The 9,490-nt window shown below is 44.5% G+C and overlaps 1 protein-coding gene across 1 annotated transcript; it reads left to right on the top strand.

Annotated features, from left to right (window-relative positions):
- The first annotated feature begins 15 nt into the window (after nt 1–15).
- MPV17L (MPV17 mitochondrial inner membrane protein like) lies at nt 16–9,454 on the top strand. The gene is made up of 4 exons (XM_051778155.1): nt 16–2,021; nt 3,775–3,845; nt 5,079–5,108; nt 5,275–9,454. Exons 1-4 carry the CDS (start codon nt 1,712–1,714, stop codon nt 5,461–5,463), a joined length of 600 nt encoding a protein of 199 aa, XP_051634115.1. The 5' UTR covers nt 16–1,711; the 3' UTR covers nt 5,464–9,454.
- The last annotated feature ends 36 nt before the right edge of the window (nt 9,455–9,490 follow it).

The raw sequence follows: 9,490 nt of genomic DNA, 5'->3' as shown, positions 1-9,490 counted from the left end.
CGCGGCCGTGTCCCCGGCCGGGGAGCGGAGCTGGGACAGGAGCGTTGTGCTGCGGGTTCGAGTCCCCGCCGTGCTGGGTCGTGGCCGCCCGGACCCCGAGAGGGCTCTGCCGGCCTCCAGCCTTCGTGAACCTCTCGGCTGTCACCCCGCTGTCGCCTGCAGTGGCACCAGACCTTTCCTTTGCGGGAACGCTGCACAGCCCGGCGGAGAGCGCGCACCTGCCCGCGGGTTCTGTCACGGGCAGCCCCCGGAGACGCAAAACGGGGGTTTTACTGGGCTTTATCTCTGATCTTCCAAGCTGGAGTTAATTTCCGTGCATATCCCTCTTCTGTTTAGCGCCGTTGATATTATTCAGTAGCACCACTTGCAGATGGTGTTGGTGGTGTTTCCCGCGGTGATGTACCGGGATGAGGAGCTGGAAAGGGCAGTTCGTGGGCCCGGGCCCTGGCACGGCGTGTCCGCCGAGCACTGGGCAGCGCGCTCAGCACTGTCACTGAAAGGTATTTCAATCTACAGACCGTCCACGCCTATTTATAGTCATCTGTGGGAGATTTCGTGACCGTTTCAAACGCATTGCTCCAGGTCACAGAGCGAACTACCGCCTCCAGCCTCGAGATGGTTCCCTTGGTCAAGTCTGAGCCCGTGGCCAGGACCGAGGGGAGACTCCCGGCTGCGCTCCTCGTTTTCTGTGGCCAAGGGCTGCCTTGCAGGACTGGAGCCACTCTCAGTGTCAGCTCTTTTACATGGATTTCAGATCCGCTTTGTGGCACTGGTTCTGTGTGCACAAAGCTGTGTACACAAGTCTCTTCTATAACCAAACATCACTTCTGACTTTCTCCTCAATTTCTCTCAGGAGCAGAGGGCAAAGTGGAGGAACCCCACTGTGGAGAAGCACACCTGCCAGCTGCTGCTGCTCGGCAGGTGTGTATGGGCCCTGCTCAGCAGGGTAGCAGAAACCAAAGTGCAAAGACACCAGAAAAATTGAAAAAACCCCCGTAACCTACTCATGTAACCAAGCAGCAAGGAGATAATTAAAAAATAAGCAAACAGTGCCTAGTTTACACTTGTCTGTCAGTGGGAGGTTGTAGCGAGGTGGGTATCGATCTCTTCTCCCAGCAAACACCAGTAGGACAAGAGAGCACAGTCTTAAGCTGCACCAGGAAAGGTTTAGGTTGGACTTTTGGAAGAAGTTCTTTACAGAGAGAGTGATCAGACATTGGAATGGGCTGCCCAGGGAGGTGGTGGAGTAACCATCCCTGGAGGTATTTAGGAAGAGACTGGATGTGGCACTTAGTCCCATGGTCTAGTAGACAAGGTGGTGTTGGGTCAAAGGTTGGACTCGATGATCTCAGAGGTGTTTACCAACCTAATCGATTCTGTGAGTTGCAGCAATACTGCACAGTGACTCCATGGTGCTACTTCGACCAAAGCCCAGGAAACACAGTAACCTACATCTCGGGAGTGACTGTATGGTCACTTCAGAAACAAGCCCACGAACCAGTGACCAGCGGGTGATCACCCACGGGAGCCCGGCGTGGCCGTCGGGAGCCGGCCCTCCCTGTTAGGGGAGGATCCCTGAGCGGGGAGCGCCGCGGGGATGGCGAGGGCGGCGGCGGGGCCGGAGCGGCGGCGGGCGGGCCCGTGAAGGAGGAGAAGGAGGAGGAGGAGGAGGAGGAAGAAGAAGAAGAAGAGGCGGAAGAGGCGGCGGGCGATGGCCGGGGCGCTGCTCCGCGGGGTGCGGCGCTTCCCCTGGCTCTGCAACGTGCTGCTCTACGGGGGGCTGTTCGCGGCGGGGGACGCGGCGCAGCAGCTGCTGCGGCGGCGGGGGGGACACCCGCCCGACTGGGCGCAGACGCGGCGAGTGGCGCTGGTGGCCCTCGCCTTCCACGGCAACTTCAGCTACGTGTGGCTGCGGGCGCTGGAGCGGGCGCTGCCCGGCCGCCGCCCGCCCGCCGTGCTCGGCAAGGTGCTCTGCGACCAGCTCTTGGGAGCGCCCGTCGCCGTGCTCGCCTTCTACACGGGTGAGTGCGGCCGTGCCGGGGTGTCCATCGCAGAACCCCGCGGGATCGTCCTGGCGAGCGGGGCTTTGCCCCGGTAGGACGGCGTGGTTGGGTACCCCCCTCCCGCGGCCCCAGGAGGCCGGTGCGGGGTGCGCGGTCCTTGGGCGGGGATGGATGCGCTCGGAGCTGGGGACGCGGTTGGGGACCCGAGGATGCTGAGCCGCCCGCGGCACTTCAGAGCTTTAGATGAGGCGGTGCTGGGCCGAAGGGGAGTCCTGCCATGGGCTCGGTTGGGCCTGTGGCTTTTAACTAGCGACAATTGTACGACCCATGCCTGCTTGAATTGCTCTGCTCTGCTATGTTCTCGACATTATTTCCAAAACATCTCCAACGCATTTCCAAAACACAACTGTAAATGTCAGGAAATACTATAGTTCAGCAAATAAACTGTACCAGCTTCTGCTGTGAGAGTATATAGAAATACAGCATGCTACTGATGGATAATCTCAAAAGCTAACAAGTAAGAAGAGGCTTTAAAAAAGACTAGTATCAATTTCAAAAATAAACATGAGGGAATAAGAAAAGAGGTGAGACTAGTGTAATTAAATGCTCTCATTTGACTTCATGTGGAAGAAGAGCAAGACAGGCCCTCATTTTGTCTGGTATTGGGAGATCTGCACTCTATGACCCCATCAGGGAAATCATTCAGTTTGTGAGCAAAGACAAATGAAGCATAGAAAGAAGTCAAACACCAGATCCTTACTCTCAAAATCTTATCTGTCTGTGTCAGAACCTGAGCAGAGAATTGCCCAAGGGCCAGAAGGATCTGAAGGACCACAAAAAAGATGATAAAAATCCCTAACTTGGGTAGCAGTAAAATAATGGATCCATTGAGAGATACTGATAACCCCATGGCATGCAAATACCTAAAGGGATCCCTCAGTTGGACTAAGCAGCTTTGGGTCTCTGCTTATGCACAAATGTGTAGCTTTTGATTTTGGACTGACTTGTTGAAAGCATGTTGTCTAATACCTTTTCCGAATATAGGTCAACTTCCAGTTGAGGTGGGTGGTCTTTGAAGAGCTGCTACACCTTTTAGAAGGATGTAGTCTTAATTTGATATCTGAAGATTCCCTTTGTATGAAGTATCAGTTAAAGAGTTCAAAATAATAAACCCTTTAAACAGTATTTCATGTGATGGGAATTCACTCCTTTGATTTATTTCTGGTTTGTATGTATCTACTATGTCATTTCAAGTCATATTGCTTTTCTGTTGGTCCTGGGTGTAATGATGGGAGCCTGTTGTGAGTTTGTGCTTTCCTAGAACCAAGAGGAGTTTGGATCAACTAGAGTGGTCAAAATTAAACAAAAAAAATTAGGTACCCTTTTCCGCCGACTTCAGCTGGTCTGTGGCACCTGAACTCCTTCCAGGATCTGAGCCACTTCTGGCAATTCAACAATGTGCACAATGCCTTATTCTCTCTCTCATTCTCTCTGTTCCCCCACCATGTCACTGGTGCATGATGTGGCAGAGGAACAGATATGCTACAGTATATCCCAGCTGATCTGTGCTGTCAGTGCTGACAGTCAAGTCAATAGGTAGGAGTTATAAGGTAGCACTATCAGGTAACTGGAATGTTTTTCTTTGTAATGGTACCAGCTTTTCTTTCAAAGCTATTGTAATATATTCTGAGGAGGGTTTAGTGTGTCATTGAAAAAAATGAACATTTCATTTTTGCATTATTTCTGATTGTTGTAAATATTTTGCCACTAGGTATGAGCATCCTTCAGAGGAAAGAGGACATCTTTTCAGACTGTAAAAAGAAATTTTGGAATACATATAAGGTGAGGCAAGTAATTTGCTTATCTCACAGCTAAGGAAAAAAATGGATAAAATATTTAAAATATTCCTTCCTCCAACACTGTTTTTTCCTCCTTTCTCTCACTCCACTATTTGATTATGTGTAGAAAGTTTAAGTACCAGCAGTCATGTGAAGTAAGGGCAGTCTGGAGCAGGCACTGCTGCCAGATGGGTGAAATTATGCCATTTAAACAATGTCCAGTGTTTATATGCATAACCCTTGCACCCAGCTCTGTTTGAATGACAGCCCTGCAATACAACACCGATTCAGGTTGTACTACCTTTTGTCTTAAGAAGAACCCCCACACCAGTGTTTAGTTAGGAAGAGTATTGACAATGCTTACATGCACACCTGTTAAATCATTAGTTATAGAGACATCTTTAGGAATCATTTTTAGCCTGTACTTTTCAGTGACAATCTTCTCACTTTCAGAAGCACAACCTCTTGTTTTAAGAAGACTTTGTTATGAGCAGCTGGCTTTGATTTGCATTTCTGCATACACAAGAAAAAATTATCTGTGCTACCTCAGAGCTGAGCAAGCTAAGAATGTTAAAGATTTCTCAGATGCAAGAGGAATTAATTGAGAGATCAGCACCAAATAATGTAATAGAAGGAGAAAATGTGATGCAATGTGAATTTATCTTCATATTCTGGAACTATATAGGTAGGGTAGAAAAGGATTATTTTTATTCCTCTGGAGGATGATTCTAAAAGCAGTGCCCACTATATCCTATCAAAACATAAGGTTTCTATTGACCTGATGTTCTGTGAGTAAATTATCCATTGATTTTTCTAAATATGCCTTACATGTATGAGTAAGTAGAAGGAGCATTGCAAGTGTGAAATAAATAGTGTTCAGTGGTATTTTTCATTAATGGCTGAAACAAATGTTCACACATTTAAACATTTGTTCACCCATCTGGTAAATATGCATATTGTGTCTGGTGTCAGCTGACTGTGAAGACTTAACTGTGCTTAGAGTTTTGTATTTAAAATGAGTTAGAATGATGTGTTTGAAAAACTCACAGCATAGAGGCTCATGAAGATGATTAGAAATTTAATATGGCAACCTCAAGTTAAGCAACTTCATTTGCAATTAAACAGCTTTTATTAACTTTCCTCAAATACGTGTCAGTCATCACTAAATGTGGTAAGAAAAAATGAGTTGTTGCAGTTGAAATCCGTAAGAATAACAAATTATTCATTTTCATTTCAGACAGGACTGATGTACTGGCCTTTTGTGCAGGTGAGTTCTCAAGGTGACTCGGTGGCCTTTCTTTCCCATAAAAGCCAGTCCCTCACAGCCACAGTGTATCTGACCCCGGGAGAGGTCAGTGGAGTTGTGGGGTGTGTAGGTGCAGGCCCTAACGATGCCTGGGGCACTAACTGAGCTCTCTCTCCTTCCAACACAGCTCTCAAACTTCATTTTGATCCCTGTTCACCTGAGAACAGCTTACACTGGGCTCTGTGGCTTTGTCTGGGCTTCCTTCATTTGCTTTTCCCAACAGAGTGGAGATGGCACAGCAAAGTCAGCATTTATGTGGCTCCAAGGAGAGAAGGTCAATGCAGATGAAGAACCATCAGAGAAAAAAGAACTTTAATTCTGAACACATTCTAAATTGCTGAACTGGGTTTATGGAAGTCGGTAAATCACAGAGCAGCCTCACTGCTGTGTTTAAAATAAACAGTTATCTCAACATTTGGTGGTTAGTATAAGCAGTGGAACAGTTTGTCTTTGTGCCTGTTTATTTTTCATAAAAGAGGCCAGTTGTATATTGACATTTAATTATTTTCACGCTGTCATCCCATCTCATCTGGGAACAACTGACTTGCAGGGCAGTGTAAGCATTTGCACATAATGTCAGACTGCCTCACTGGGGAGAAATATTAACTGTAATTTAATTTTCAAGCAACTTGTAATTGCTAGAAAAATGGGAATAGAACATTAAATCATCAGTTGTCGGACTTGACAATTGTTATCAATGCAAGGTTGCTTTTGCAGAACAAAATTTAATGGATTTCATATCTAAAAAGTGGCATTGAATCTGTTTTATTGATTGAAGATGAAAGTGCTGTGTTTGTAGGACCCACTTTTCTATGGGGTCGACTTGTTTTATTCTACATGAATATTTATACAGCAAATGAATTATTTCATAGAATGTACAAACCTGAACTATATTTCTACATGTTTTATCTTAACTGTGAGAATAAAGGTAACTAACTTTGGTCAGAGATAACTAACTTTTGGGCTGGATGCTGCATATTGACCCTTGGGGGAAGCATCAGTCATGAGCAGCTCCTACAGGATGGAACCTGACTAAGCCCTGCAGAGAGCTCTTGTTCTGTGTGCCAACAACTGCTTCCTTTGCCCCCCAAGGGTCAAAGTATAGAAGTTTTGAAAGTATAGGAGTATAGAAGTATGTGGGAGTCTTGACTCCTCCACTCTTCTCAACTGTTTCATTATACTGAAGATATAATTAAGATTTTGAAGAGAAAGAGCACGGGAAGGAAGGTAACATGAATGCCAGAATTCATCTCAAAACAATCCAGCTTTATATAAGGAACTTTCCTTTCTTCCTTAAATGGCTTTTAAACATTCCTACTCATAAAAGACCCTGGGTAACCATACATAGAAGACTAGGAGAAGGTGAAAATTAATTACAGATCTGCTTTGTCAGCTTGAGGATCAGGTCTGGATACGGGTATTTTTTCAATGTGCATATGTATCTCAGAACAGGAACTGTGCAAATTTCTGTGATTGCAGGAAGCTGAAATCAGGCCAGTAAAGGGGCCCTTGGTATATTAGGGTGGGATTTTATGCCTTGAAGTTACTAAATTGTAAGCTTGAAACAGTATCTGATTTAATGCATTTGATTGTAAAGAGAGGACTCAACCCTCTGTTACAATAATGATAAACCAGTTGGAGGAAGGTTTCAATTCCTCAGGCTTGTCTAAGCAGTGTCCCAAAGCCTGCTTAGGCTATAAATATACATTCCTTTGGCCAGCAGCTGTACTACTTAATATATTTCTAACAATTATTTGTCACTGTAGGAGCCCAGTGCTGCTTAGCTGAGACAGGGAAAGGGATCATGCAAGCACTGCCTCATCTATTTCAGTAAAATCAACTTGTTTAGCATAACCCTGTGGTCAAGAGTGATGCCAAGTACCCATATGGCCTTGACTACAGGACTGCAGCAGTGGGAGAAGGGCAGATGGCAGGGGGCTGCTTCTGCACTCTGTTTTGCTGGCAGACAAGTGGAGGACCTCTCAGGATAGAAAAGTCACAGCAATTCCATCTTCAGCTGCACAGGCAGATGTGGAAGAGCACACCTGCCTGCAAGCTTAAGGTGGAATTAATTTTACTTGACTTTTGACACCTGTAGTCTGGACATTTCAATTTGGCTGATCAGGTTGAGCTCTGTACAAGGAATTGGGCACTTCAAGGGTCTATGTCTGTAACACAGAGGCTCTGACAACTGGCTGCTGTGTCAGTAGCTTCAGGGTAGATGCTTATATTTGGTGAGTTGGATGCCCCTGCTGGGTGTTGCTGCATGAATCCCATGGTGTGAATTGAGCAGTCCTCATGCTGGACATCCCAGTAGGAGCAGGAATCCACAGAGGAGCTAACAGCATTTTGTCTGTCTATTTAAAAAATGAGTGAACAGATGTTTCAGACAACTATAGCTGTTAAATTGTTCTTGTGCATATAAAGTCCTCAGTATAAAGAAGCAATTTCAGTAGTAGGTTTTTTTCTGTTGGTATTTTTAGGGTCAGACTAGTATTTTGGAGTCTGTTCTATTCACTAAGAGTTAAAAGTTTCGGTTAAGGTGTGCTAATTAAGTATTTAATTTTTTTTAAATGGATGCTATTTATTTTCATTTCTGCTGGTGCCTTAAGTGTTTAACAGAATTCACTTGGAGAAGGGAACTGGAAAATAATGACATTACAAGGAGAGTGAAATGGTGTTGATTTGCTGTAAGGAGTGTGTGATGTTCTTCTGAAACTCAGAGCAAAATATCCTGCTTTGTGGGTATAACTGGTAAAACCTAATCCCCAGGTGAATCAAGATTTTATAACTGTTCTCGTGATCTGTATAATTCTGATGTCTTTTTCATCAGAACTAATGAATGGAAGATCCATCTTTTATTTTAAATGGCTTAAGAGCTTATGCAAACTGTGCTTTATTGCTGTTTGCTTTTGTGCTGCCAGCTTTTTGCTTGGGAATTTGAGCTAAATCCTGCTTTGTCTTCAAGTTTCTCTGGCTGTGGGCTTCAGGATTTCTCTCCATATACTTGAAGTACATTTCTCTCCATATACTTGAAGTACACTCCTTTCATGTAATGGAAGCCTGTGGCTCTTATATTTCAGGAGACTTTAGATCCTGCAAAATCGTTTCATTTCCTCCATTTCTCTTGTTGACAGTCAAGTAACCCAAGTCCCTTTTCACATTAAAAAAAATTGTTTTTTTTTTTCTTTTAATTATGAGCACTGATCGGTCTTACAAACTTTTCAGACCCATATAATGCAAAACAGTGAAGCTGTGTTGGGCCAAATTCTCAGTGTGCATAAATTAATGCACCTTCTAAAGATTTTCTTCCTGTCAGTTTAGTCTGAGGGCCTAATCCCTTGGTTGTTAGAGGTTTCATTATTTCTTGGCACTTTTTTGGTTTAGAAGATTAATTTCACAGAATAACAGAATGGCTGAGGTTGGAAAGGACCTGTGGATGCCCAGGCCAGGTCATCTAGTCCAACCCTATTTGATACATATGTAAACTTCTGTTTTCTTCTAGTAATTCAGTAATTTCTTGAGGGGGGGAAGATGGGTGAGACTTGTCCTAATGTCTCTCTGCCACCCTTTCAAAAACAGTTATACAGGCTTGATGACTATTTCAAGGAATTGCACTGATCTTACTGCCAGCTGAACATGCAGATTCCCATAACCAGGAGGATGAACAGAATTATACATCACATGGGTGCTCAGGAAGGAGGGAACACACTGCCAGTACCTATAGGCCTGCAGTCACGTAATATTTTTATGTTGTGGATCCTCTGTAAGAGCAAATGGGATGAGAAGACTTTTATATCAGGCTCAGTCCCAGCTTCATGTAATTCTGGATGGCTGTGGAGATGTAGAGTCTGGATTTGATAAAATGAGAATTTCAAAATGTATTTTTCTACTGCAAATCTTTTATGCAAATGAACCTTCTGTGCTTACTAGTATGTTAAATACATCCTTCTAGGCTTGGAAAATTCACCAGAAGGCCTCTGTCTTTTTCACACCAGAAGCGACCACCCAGTAACAGCATAAAATAACCAGTTTCATACTGCAGCAAAGGTGAAACTGCCTGCAGTTTGTTACCATATCTGATGTGTTAAGTTCTGTGTATAGCACAACCTTTGAAATCTATGCAGCCTCAGCCTTCCAATTCTCTGCTGTAAGTGCCAATGGTTCCTGCTCGTGCTGCTGCCTCTACTGCTACTGCCAATCCAGTGAGATGTGCAAGAAATACTTGAATTTTACTAAAGTAATGAATTTCAAGTTGACTGAAATTGTCTGTGTTTTTGCAAAGGCTTAATAAACATTAAATGCTCTTCTTTGGCTCTGTCTGTCTTTAACTAGTATGTGTA

This window comes from Manacus candei, unplaced genomic scaffold, assembly GCF_025592945.1.
Source record: "Manacus candei isolate 608988 ecotype Guabito, Panama unplaced genomic scaffold, ASM2559294v1 h1tg000002l, whole genome shotgun sequence".
NCBI lineage: Eukaryota > Metazoa > Chordata > Aves > Passeriformes > Pipridae > Manacus > Manacus candei.
This window is presented reverse-complemented; position numbering and strand designations above follow the sequence as displayed.

Excerpts from the sequence above, each read along its gene's own strand:
- MPV17L (XM_051778155.1), top strand. The coding sequence starts at position 1,712 with ATGGCCGGGGCGCTGCTCCGCGGGGTGCGGCGCTTCCCCTGGCTCTGC. Across the intron at positions 2,022-3,774 it reads CGTGCTCGCCTTCTACACGG|GTATGAGCATCCTTCAGAGG; the intron begins GTGAGTGCGGCC and ends TTTTGCCACTAG. Across the intron at positions 3,846-5,078 it reads AATTTTGGAATACATATAAG|ACAGGACTGATGTACTGGCC; the intron begins GTGAGGCAAGTA and ends TTTTCATTTCAG.